This window comes from Bubalus kerabau, chromosome 15 (assembly GCF_029407905.1).
Source record: "Bubalus kerabau isolate K-KA32 ecotype Philippines breed swamp buffalo chromosome 15, PCC_UOA_SB_1v2, whole genome shotgun sequence".
NCBI classification, from domain to species: domain Eukaryota; kingdom Metazoa; phylum Chordata; class Mammalia; order Artiodactyla; family Bovidae; genus Bubalus; species Bubalus kerabau.
The window spans coordinates 17132627-17145120 of NC_073638.1; the positions used below are offsets into that span (position 1 = coordinate 17132627).

General features: G+C 37.3%; 1 protein-coding gene across 1 annotated transcript; it reads right to left on the reverse strand.

Moving 5' to 3' along the window:
* Positions 1-2657: 2657 nt before the first annotated feature.
* SLN (sarcolipin) lies at positions 2658-11724 on the reverse strand. Its single transcript, XM_055547403.1, has 4 exons — positions 11631-11724; positions 11465-11524; positions 7428-7544; positions 2658-3519 (listed from the first exon to the last, which is right to left on the reverse strand). The coding sequence occupies exons 2-4, from the start codon at positions 11495-11497 to the stop codon at positions 3349-3351; spliced, it is 321 nt and encodes a 106-aa protein (XP_055403378.1). The 5' UTR covers positions 11498-11524; positions 11631-11724; the 3' UTR covers positions 2658-3348.
* Between the last annotated feature and the right edge of the window lie 770 nt (positions 11725-12494).

Sequence of the window (12494 nt, forward strand, 5' to 3'; positions counted from 1 at the left end):
AGTCCATGTAGTTGCAAAGAGCTGGACACAACTGAGCAACTTCACTTCACTTCACTTCTGACCTTTAGATCTTTATTAATGCTGTCCCCTTTTCCTAGAATCTCCTCCAATAACATCCTATCCTTCCCTTGTCAAAGAGTTTATGCCATGATGATCATCTGTTTGTGTCTCCTTTGGTAAATCATATTCTACACGAGAACGGGACTTGTTCGTCTCATTCTCCGTTTTAGCCCCAGGGACTAGTACAATAAGCTACCTGTAGTTTCACATAATTATAATGAATGAATGAATTAAAGAGAGAGAAGCTATGTAAGCTCAAGTCTATGAGCTATAATTTTGTTTAGCAAACATAATTCAGCATTTTGTTTCCTAAGGAGAGCTAGCATCTTATTTGGGGGTAACTGGACAGCTTTTGAGTGACTAGGGTCAATATTGATATAGTACTGTGATGATTCAGCAAAACTCAGGCCATAGGAAAGATTATACATAAAAAGAGACTATTAAATGAGACTGAAATTTAATAATGACTAAGACTCTTGAACATGGGAGAAATTAGGGAAAATTACTAGTCCCAGCTAAAGGATGTCCTACCTCTTCAAAAGTGACCCATAACAGATTCTATCAGTAGATCCAATCACATGAAAATAGAGAAAAAGCAGGTGAGGACTGACAAGCAAGAAATATGCATAGAAGATTACTATTATCTTTAACTAGGCTGATGTTTTGTAATGCTAAAGAATGTGAGGGTAAAATTTTATACTCTAATGGTTTAGAGATCTATAGTTAAACATGGTTTGTATGCAGTCCCCAACAGAAATTAATCGGGCATTTTTGTCATCCTAGCTTCACTACTCATATCTGGTTAGTGAGGCCTACGATCCTCAGTTCTCACATCTGCTAAATGGAAATAATGCATAGGGAGTGCCCAATTCAGGGCTTCATATACAATAGACTCAATAAATGGTACCTGTTGTAAATGTTGGCACCAACACTCAGGGGAACAGAATTTATCATTTTTCTGTCCATTCCCCTCTCCACTACCACACACATACCTTCTCAAACACATATACAAACATTGGTAGATTTTCTGAGATTTTCTTTGAGTAAGAAAAGGACTAGTAGCTCTCTACCAAGGGGCCTGGAGCCATGTGCCCATGAGTTAGCATGCTGCACACTAAATCATTAACAATTGCATATCCATATGTGTAGTCTGACTCTGAAATTGGGAACATGACATTGAGGACCATACACTGTTGTTTCTCAAAATTTGTGGGAACCCATCAAAATAATAACACTTTTTTTCCGTTATGTCTTTCAGGGTTCTTAGCCTTGGCTGCACATTAGAATCACCTGGAATCCTTTTAAAAATAAATAATGCTCAGATTCAATCCCAGAAGAGTGATGTTAGAAACTCCTGGAAATAGGGCTCAAGCTTGGGTCATTTTCTGAAGGTTCCAAGTGATTCTAATGTACTAATTCCACAGTTCTAATCTGCTAAGTCTGTGGAGACCATAGACTATAGCACTGGCATCATTAAGTAGCTTGTTTAAAATGCAGAGTCTCAGGCCCCAATACAGACTAAATCAGAATTCAAACTGAACTGGAATCTGCATTTGAAAAAGTCCTCCCAGTGATTCATAATCACATCAAAGTTTGAGAAGTACTGGTGTAGGTATCAGTGTTTCTCACCTCTGGCTACACAATATATTTATCTAGAGGACTTTTGGAAAACGCAGATTCTTGGCTTCTACCCCCTGAGATTTTTATTTAATTAGTGTGAGGAGCACCCAGAATAAATATTTTGAAAAATCACCCCTAAGTAAATAAACTGCCTCCAGGGATGAGAATCACAATGCTAGGCAGGCAAAGGCAGTGATAGGCTACATTCAGTAAGGATTGCCTTTATGAGGGGTACTATGAAAAATGAGGCTTAACAGTACTCCCTTTCTCCGTGGTTACCTTGAGATTAGCACAGAGAACAAATGTGATCTGTCTAGTGTGGGGTTTTCTAGCAACAGGCTTAAGAAATGTTTATTTCCAGCAAAAGAGACACTGATGTATAGAACAGTCTTTTGGACTCTGTGGGAGAGGGAAAGGGTGGGATGATTTGGGAGAATGGCATTGAAATACGTATAATATCATATATGGAACGAGTCGCCAGTCCAGGTTCGATGCACGATACTGGATGCTTGGGGCTGGTGCACTGGGATGACCCAGAGGGATGGTATGGGGAGGGAGGAGGGAGGAGGGTTCAGGATGGGGAACACATGTATACCTGTGGTGGATTCATTTCGATATTTGGCAAAACCAATACAATATTGTAAAGTTTAAAAATAAAATAAAATTAAAAAAAAAGAAATGTCTATTTCATGTATTCACAAACATGAATGTTGTATTTTCTATTCTCTGTTACAACTGTAGTTTATTAGCGACTAGCTCTATTTGCATAATGAGTATAACCAAACTGGAATATGCAACTCTTAGGGACATGACTCATGTTTCAGTTTTACTCAAGGGGAAATAATGTAAATATATATATTAAAGCAAATGGAGATATTACAGAATAAAATATACCTCTTTGTCAATGATATAATTTTGATCATAATGATAAAAATGATAAAACAAGGCTTCAAATAAATTTTGTGCTTTTAGTGAACAGTTCAGGCTGTATTCCAGACCTCCTAGTGAAATGGATTTATTTTCCCTTTGCCCTTGGGACTAATTCAGAAGGAAAGTTTGAGGAACACTCAACCAATGGAATTGTTTGAAATATGACACTCTTAATTGACTTGGTTTCAAATCCTCAGCAGTTGGAAGATCTTGGCTTATCTCAAATGCTAGAAATATTGTAACATTTGTCACTTCAGTCTCAGTCAAGGATTAAATGCAGTATCACAAATAGAAGCTAAAATAAATTCTAAAAGTCTTATTTTTGGTTGACTTAACTTTATTCACATGATAGTTATAGGGGCTGACAAAGACTTCCTTTAGCATTTCTTTCTTCTGGCAGGTTGATTTAGAGTTTGGTTGCTGAGTGTGGGTTGAAGGGATGTGTGGTGAGACAGATCAGGAGCTTGTTAACATTCTATGTCATCATGAATCCAGTTTACTTTTAACCTTGTGGCTTGTCTAACACATTTGCAGTAAGAAATGGGGAATAAATCTAATGCTTACTGGCAAACATTTTGAAGCCATTGAGAGCAGCTCTGGAGGCACCCCAGATATTGTGCAAACTGGTCAGAAGTGCCATGGGGTGCCAGAAAAGGCATCCCATGACAGCAGTGGGATGGCAGGGCATACAGAAGACAGCCCTGGAGCATTGCAGTCAATTCCAGGAGCTGTGGCATCTCAGTACTGATAGGACCTCACAAGGAGCCATATAAGGATGACTGTAATCAGGACAACGGTGAAGTTGAGACACAGCTCCCGGGTGGATCGTTCCATTCTCAGAGTGGCTTGGTGAGAACTGAAGGCAAACTTCTGAGGGCACACCAAAGACCTCCTGCTTGTCCTTACCTCCTATTAGAAAGTAACAAAGAAAACATAAGAAATTAGTGAGCATTCTTTCCTCAAAGGAAATAGAAGCATTATGGAAGGGAAATGTGTGATAGGCTGAATTGTATCCCCCATTCTAAATTCACATGTTGAAATCCTAATGCCCAGTATCTTGGGATGCAACTATATATATATATTTTTTAATTGAGGAATGTGGTTATATTTGGAGATAGGGTCTTTCAAGAGGTAATCAGATGGGTTAAATTAAAATGGGTTAAATTAAAATGAGGTAATTAAGATGGGTCCTAATCCAATATGACTGTTATCCTTATAAGAAGAAGAGATTAGGACACAAACTTATGCAAAAGGAAGACCATATGAAGACACAGGGAGAAGATGGTCATATGCAAGCCAAGGACAGGCCTCAGAAGAAATCAACCCTGCCAATACTTTGATTTCAGATATCTAACCTCCAGACTATGTTTGGACTAGAATTATTACTTTTCTCTGGGTCTCCAGCCTCTAATTTCCCCTGAAGATTTTGGACTTGCCAGCCTCCACAATCATATAAGCCAATTATATTACACACACATACACATACCCTCCCTGTAGATTCTGTTTCTCTGAGAAACCTTGACTTACACAGAGAGCCTTTTTTTTTTTTTTTTCTCACTAGGCCTGATGTCAAAAAGACCAATACAGTTCTGATTATTTTCCTGTGATGATTATTTTGATGCTATGGGGCTTCCCTCATAACTCAGTTGGTAAAGAATCCACCTGCAATGCAGGAGACCTTGGTTCAATTCCTGGGTCAGGAAGATACACTGGAGAAGAGATGGGCTACCCACTCCAGTCTTCTTGGGCTTCCCTTGTGGCTCAGCTGGTAAACAATCTGCCTGCAATGTGGGAGACCTAGTTTCGATCCTTGGGTTGGGAAGATGCCCTGGAGAAGGGGAAGGCTACCCACTCCAGTATTCTGGCCTGGAGAATTCCATGGACTGTATAGTCCATGGGGTCATAAAAAGTCACTCGACTTTCACTTGATAAAATACAAAATATTGCATTTTTCTTTCTCCAACTTCTGTGCGTGTGTGTGTGTGCATGCTTGCTTGCTTTGCTACCACCAAGTAAGGTCACCAAAACAGAAAAAAAAAAAAAAAAAAAGTTATGGCTTACAATTTGTCTTGCTTCAAATTACATACAGAGGTAGGATACCATAATTTTTCAAGTTTCGAGCTGATCTATCTTTGTCTAACCCTGTGAAAGCATTAAGTAGTTTCAACAGCTGCTTGGCCTCTTGAAATCCCTGCATTGGGCATAGAGCCTACTGGGGTCAACCAAAAGTCCCTCACATAACAGGCACTCAGTCCAAACAGCAAGTGTTAACCCCATGGGTACTTCTATTTCAACAAGGGCTTGTGCCAGCTATTTTTAGTCAAGTCCAGAATGTGCTTATATTGTAAACACTTCAAAAAGTGAGGGTGGTATCTTTATAGCCTGTATAGATAATACTTGTGGAAAATCATGCTTTGAGAAACATAAAATTATTACTTCCAGTGATGTGGCATAATTGACACTGTGTATATGCAAACCAAATGAAAGTAAAGATTAAAAATAAAATTTTAAATATTTAGAGCAAAAGTTCTACTATGGAGTAGAAAAAGTTTAAGGGGAAAAAGTGTTTTATTTTCTAAAGTGGAAGTTCAGGGGGAAGAAGTCTCCCCTGAATTATGAATTATAATTACTATATTTCTTTTATTATTAGTGTACCAAATTATTAATTGCATAAACCAGTCAAATGATCCTTTTTAATGTTTTATGTTATTGTTGCTATAACACATAAGTTCAGATAAGATTATATTAACAGGTACGTTGTTGAATGTTGGTTTAAAAGATGACCAATGGTAACTGATTAATGTTTCACTTTCCTTTTAATTCTTACTTATATTTTTGCCCTCTACACCATTTCCAATGAAAATCTTTACAAAGATTTGCTTGAAGGAGAAAGTAAACAGAAAAAAATAAAGTATTAAGGAAGTAGAGAGAATGTATAAGCATGTACATCAGAGCAGAAAACAGGAAGTTGATGAATTCAGGCAAGGAGCCTAAGAACAAAAGAATCTAAAGACTCTAAAGCAGATTCTTCCTTATGGATTTATTAATGAAATTAAATCCTGGTCCAAACACTAATTTATTTGAGTAAGTCCCAAAGAAGTACAAAGATATGTAAAAAATATGAGGCCTTATTTACAATGATCAAAACAACCCATTATTTTGCCCAGGGAGGGCAAAATAACTGTCCCATCAAATCTTATGAAACTGTGACCCGACAGGAACATATTCAGAAAATGTTGCTGAAAGTTGTCCAGAGCTTTGTTCATGTGACCTTCACAACTGTGACTTTTACAATTCAGGCAAGTTTTGCGATTTTTCTCTCTCCCAAGATTATTGCTAAGAAAGTGACTTTTAGAGAGAGGTTAAGTTGTTTGTGTGATGACACATAGCAAGTTAGAGGCAGAACTAGAACTGGCAGACTGGAAATAGTTGTTGGATTGTGGTTACTCTGTAGGAGTGATAACATGAATGATAACCACAAATAACTGCCCTGACTAGTGTAAATTTTTGACCTTTGGGAAAACAATTTGACATTTTAAAATTAAGGTTGATAATGTTCATTCTCTTTTATCTGGTTCTTTCACTCTGACTTTAGAAACTCAAGCACATATATACCAGGATTTATATGTATAAGAATGTTCATAGCAACATTTTCATAATATCCCTAAGCTGGAAACAACTCAAATGTTCATCAGCAATAGAATGAATGTGAATTGTGGTATGTTCATACTTTCAAATATTATAGAGCAAATAAAATATATGAACTACAGCATCACATAATAAGATGGGTGGATTTCACAAAAATAACTATGAAGCAAAAGAAGAATTTACAAAAAGAAACACAGAATGTAATTCTATTTCTTCAAACCCCAAAACAGGAAATTTAACTATATTGTTTAGGAACGCAGACAGAAATGGTAAAATTATAAAGAAAACCATGGATAAGACTAGCTCAACAATTAAGATGACGATTACTGATGATGAGGCAAAAGGGAAAAGTGATCAAGAATGGAATTCTGGAGTGTGCCAATGACAATTTCTTGACCTGAGTGATATTTATACAGGTGTTGCCTTACAATAATTGTTCAAAGGGTATGTTTTATGGACTCCACGTTTTTTACAATGGTCTCTGAATTGACAGCTACTAATCACACTTCTTTATTACCTATGGTTTACCTCTTACTATATCTTGCACTTTGATAGTAAGCTTAAATGCTGTTGTTTTGTATGTTTTTAAAGTAATAAAACACAGCATTAAGGTGGGAATTTCTAATGAATCCAATTCAATCAACATATAAGCTATCTATAGGGAGTGGGCTCTAATTTCACACACATTTATACCAAAGTTAAGTAAAACCTCAGATCAGAAATCTTCCATTTTTCTGCTGTTAACCCACAAAGACAATTTTGGCCTCATTTTAAATCTTTCCTGACATCAAGATCACAGTATATGATTCAAAGTGAAAAAACAGAAGAACTCTGAATAAACTGTTTGATATTGACTTTCTTTGAATGGAGACTTTGAAAAGATGGAAGACATATTTTCCTGTATGATATTTTTTAATAGGAAGGGAGAAAATGCATGCCATATAGGAAGGGAGAAAATGCATGCCATATAGGAAGGGAGAAAATGCATGCCATAAGGTGAAAAAAAAAGAAAACAAGAATCAATAATATTCACTTTCTAGTCTAAGAAACACTGTGTACAATAGGCATTGTCTATTTCATTAAGAAATGTAAATATTCCTGTGCTTTTCTTATTTGCAACTTGTACACACATACACACTGTATGCTAAGCTTAAAAACCCTGCTGTTACCTGAATAGAGTCAAGGACACACTGGGCTGCAGAAGGTTTCTCCTCTCTCTCTCCAACTTGGGCTCCAACTTCTGCTTGTCTCCCAGGCTGTCTGGACTTCTGGGCTCTGGGCAGGGCCTAAAGTAGTCCAAGGGAGGTGGCAATCACTGTGATGTCACTGGTGAAACATCTCGAAGGAACAACCTCCAAAGGTTGGAGGCTATTTGTGTTTAGGGGGACATGGAAATGTGTTGACTAAGGCTATTCCTTTGGCTGCGAATTTGTATTATTAATAAAAGCTCAAGGACTTAAAATCCTTTTCTTTCCAGTTGACTTTTGGTACAATTAATGTAGGTTTTAAATTCATCTTTTACATCTTCACAAGTATCTCTAATATGTGTTCAAAACACTGTAAACCGAGAATGATAGACTAATATTAACAAATTTTTACCGCTTTTGGCTGCCTCTTCCACTTAGCATATGAGGGTGTAAAAATGTAACTTCATTTAACCACCCATATTTTCAGCTTTTTTGAAGTATAAAGAATTCTCTGCCATGCACACACACTCCTCAAACCACATACATGCACCAGAATTCGATAGGCATCTTTTAGCTCCTTCAAAATTGACTTTAGTCCAAGTGGTGAAAACTATCTCCCCAATCACCTGTTCCACATAACTTTCCCGCTAAGCTGTATGTTGCAAGTTTACACATTAATATACAGTTTCATCTGAAACAGCTGTGGAAGCCATAGTTTATATATCTCTGTCAATGTTCTAATACAGCAGTAAACCCATACAGCAAAACTCAGTCGTTCGGATAGACTGGAGGTAGCAGGAGAACTGGTACAAACTAGTGGAAAGCATGAGTTATAGAATATATCTGAAAGAAATAAAATTGTGTAACATTCAAATATAAACATGTACTAACATTTGACTACTAGAATGAGTTTGTAATAAACATTTTAGGTGTCTGGTGGTAAATGGAACATCTAAAGTGTTTAACAGGGCCTCCCTGGTGGCTCAGTGGTAAAGATTCTGCCCACCAATGCAACAGACATGGTTCCATCCCTGGGTCAGGAAGATCCCTGGAGAAGAAAATGGCAACCCACTCAAGTATTCTTGCCTGGGAAATCCCATGGACAGAGGAGACTGGCAGGCTACAGTCCATGAGGTCACAAAGAGTTGGACATGACTGAGCAAATGAGCACAAAGTATTTAACTGAACTTGGAAATACATCCATTAAGCATGACCCCAGCAACTGTGTTTGTTCATCAAATTCTTTCTTTATGGATAACAGAACAAACTTCCCCTCTGAATTCCCAGGTAGCATCAATCAAAATAATATATTCCCGGAAGACATAAAGAAAATCCCCTGTGTATGCATGCATGCTCAGTCGCTTCAGTCATGTCCAACTCTGTGCAACTCTATGGACTGTGGCTCACCAGGCTCCTCTGTCCATGGGATTCTCCAGGCAAGAATACTGGAGTGGGTTGCCATTTCCTTCTCCAAACTTTTCCCCATTATTCCTCATGAACTAGAAATATTACTAAAACAAAAACTTTCCACTCCATTTCTTCATTTTTGATATAAACTCAATGTTGGGGAACCTTAATACAACATTCTGTTGTCACATGCCTTGTTAAAAGACAAGGCTTACTGAAGTGATAGGTAGGATATAGAAATTATAGTTCAGTCAAACACTGGCAAACTCCTTGAATGTAGTCAGATTTCTGTCTTTTGCTTCCAAGCCTTTGCCAGATTGTTTCAAATATTAGGAATGTTTCCCTACTCACTGAGTCACACCCATTCCTTTATTAACCACTTAAAATTAATTTTTGTCCAGTTAAGAAGTTATATATTTATTGTAATATATTGAAAATATAAAAGTATAAAGAAAATTTAATATCAGCACCCAAAAGGAAAAAAGTATATATTACTTTTTAGTCATGTTTGAGGTTACATAGACACAATCTCAAATTTGCAAGATATTTTCAGTAAAGGAATCTGATTCTTAAAAAGCCTTTATCTTTTATAATTCTTGCAGAATTAAATTACTTGTACTGTACCATGTGTTGGTATTGGATTTATGGGACAAGCATTTATTTTGTATATGTTGGAATAGGAATTAGCTCTCCAATATTTAAAATGCTAAATACAATGGGGACTGGTTAACATATCTCACCAATACTGTTAATTTTATTTACTTGGTCAACTTCAATTATCAATGAAATGTAACTTGAAAGATAAAATCCTACTGCTTATTCATGAGTCTGTTTCATTGTTTGTTTGGTTGTCCCATTTAAGTTTGTCTAACATTATTCCAGGGATTGTTGTTCCTCGTGCACTGACAAATTCCCAGATAGATACTTCAGAAGCTTCTTGATATTAATGGTTTATCCTGTGATATCATGAGATAATACTGAGCATTTAGCTTCTTGTTAGTTGACCTAACTCTCTCCTGAAGAATTTGCAAGCCACCCAAAGTCACATGACAGCCATTCAACCCCAAGTTTAACCCTGAGGATCTGCAAGTTCAAAAAAAAAAAAAAAAAAAAAAAATCAGCATATTGTCTCTCAATTAAAAGGCGGGAACAATAAGATTTCAAACCTCACTACCAAAGAAAATTTGCCTTCAAATTAGTTTTACTTAATTCTCTTGGTATTTTCTTTTCTGTGAGCAATTCCCATGATATAACATTCCATATTAACTTGCTTTCAAGGTGCTGTTCTTCCCATCAGCAGGAGGACATACTAAACTAGTAATCTTTGACATTATTTCTATCCCCGTTAATCTAGAATTTATCCAAAAGCCTTTTGCTAAGAAAACAACATGCATATTGACAATGGTATTGAAGAGCTAATTGGCATTTATTTCTTCCCACCCCATATGTTATATACATTCTTAACTCTAAAATATTTTACCCTTTGAAAATCAATGTTGAGTTCTTATGCCTCATTATAAGCTAAACTAACTTATTCAATTTATTCTCAATTTCTATCCACCTTTTTACTTTGGGAAGCAAAAAGTGAAGACATTATGTCAGTCCATGAATCAACAAGTCTCTGACACAGTGGGAGAATTCAGTAAGCCCTTGATGAAAGGCGGTGGGCTCAGCCCATCACAGCAATGAGTATGATGATTATGTGCCTCTCTCACCTCCACATCTTCACATTCAACCAATCATGGACCTGCACAGATGGAAAGAAACAGCTTTCTGCTATTATCTGTCATTATCCCATATAAGTAGAAACCCAGAGAAAGACGAAACCATATTTCTTGAAGCTCTCTTTATGTCCTTGAAAAATCAATGATTATTATCTGCATTTTAAGCCACTTGTGGCAGATGTGTGATTTTTATCTCACTAACTGAATTTTAATTTCAAAAGCAAGGATAGTTGCCTGTGTTTCTTTTGTTTCTCTAACCACGCGTTGAACTGGTAAAGAATCATAATAGATGCTCTAGGATATATAGCAAGGGGCTTAGCTTGAGCCTCCATCACATCACATCTCCTCCTGAGATCTAGATGTGTCTGAGCATGCCAGGCAAACCTGGGTGGAGGAAACTGAAGTCTACATCAAATCTATTTGTAAAAGGACCTAGAAGCCACCTGGGAGAGAAAATTCCTTTGAAGGGGAGTCATCAGGAAGATACAGGTGGTTTAGCAAAAGGGTGAATATTTAAGCTATTCTGTTGCACATAACAGATGCCCTGTGCTAATCTAGGTCCTATGAGAAGCAAGATGCCAAGATGGGACTAAATATGCAAAAAGAAAAATGTATTTGGCGAAATGCCCATGAGAGAAAAAAAGGAAGGGCGATTGGACTATAAGACTAGTTCTAAGGAAAGTTTGACAAAGCTGTTAGGAAACTTCAGATCAAAGATATCTATCAGAAGTGTCCCATGAATCTCAGGGTGTCCCCCTTTGTATTACTCCCATGCTCAACTCTTGACTGAGAGCAGCCAGGGAAGCATCGCCTCTGTGAAAACCTGATTATGATTTCAGAGCACAGCAGCTGGAGTCCACCTCAATTACAGTCACATGTTAGAGGTACCTTCCAAGGCCACCAGACGCACGCACTACCCATCCTACTCCAGTACAGCTTGCTTGGGTCCTAGGGGAAGAGAGAGAGCTATGGATAAAAGCTCTATAAATAACTCTTTGACAATTAAGCTCAGCAGTGTGGAACACTGAAAGGGACAGAGAGATTCTCCCTCTACCTGTGCCTTCTCGTGGACCTCGTGTATCCATGGAACCAGCAATGTAATGTCCTTCCACTGAAGTGTCACGGAGCCTGGCAGAAGCAGAAATACTGATCAAGACTTCCTTGCAGTTTATATTAAGCTGTGCAGGCCTTAGTTGCAGATGGCAGCAGAGAAGAACTTGAGCTAAAGGGCAAGAAAATGGCAGGCATTATGTGGTAGCTGACGGTACGTGTGCATGAGCACATGTCAACCACCTCCTAAAGCTGCTAGAAATAATCAGGAGGAACATTATAGGGGCATGCAGTCTTGCATAACAAATGGGAGCAAAAGCCAGAAAAATACGTATTAGTTCTGTTTATAATAACCCATTTTAAGTCCTGGATTGGTGAGGGGACACCTGTTAACATCATTTGACTTGGAACCAATTAAATTACTCTTCTCTGGAACAAGTGTATTTCTGGTCTATAATAAGATTCTGCAAGCAAACAGCTTTCTCTCAGCCCATTAAACATAGCTGCTGAAGGAGAGAAAAAGAAAGGAGCAGCCAAAAAAATGTATTTAGTATTAGGCTATATACCAGCTGCCCTCAAAACACTCCCATTTTTCATATTGGTTTTGTTATTTTTCTGATGGGAAATAAAAATTCAGCAGACTTTTGATGTGCTGTTACTGAATAGTTCAGGGAGATTCTAGCCAGATACATCCACTTGAAACATTCTGTTCTTAGTGAATTTGATCAAGAATATTTTTTCTAAATCTCTCTTGAGAATCTGTCAGTCAGAATAGCACAATTGCAGTTTCAGTAAGAATGAGATAGATCAATTGATCAGACAAAATTGCTGGGTTTTCTCTGTAAACAAGTTTATTTGGTTTTAGTTT

Bases quoted from the DNA above. Each gene is read 5' to 3' on its own strand.
- SLN (XM_055547403.1), bottom strand. From the start codon at position 11,497: ATGGGTAGTGCGTGCGTCTGGTGGCCTTGGAAG. The intron at 7,545-11,464 runs GTACCTCTAACA...GGACTACTTTAG, and splicing joins GCGTCTGGTGGCCTTGGAAG to GCCCTGCCCAGAGCCCAGAA. The intron at 3,520-7,427 runs GTAACAGCAGGG...ACTTTCTAATAG, and splicing joins GTGTCCTTGACTCTATTCAG to GAGGTAAGGACAAGCAGGAG.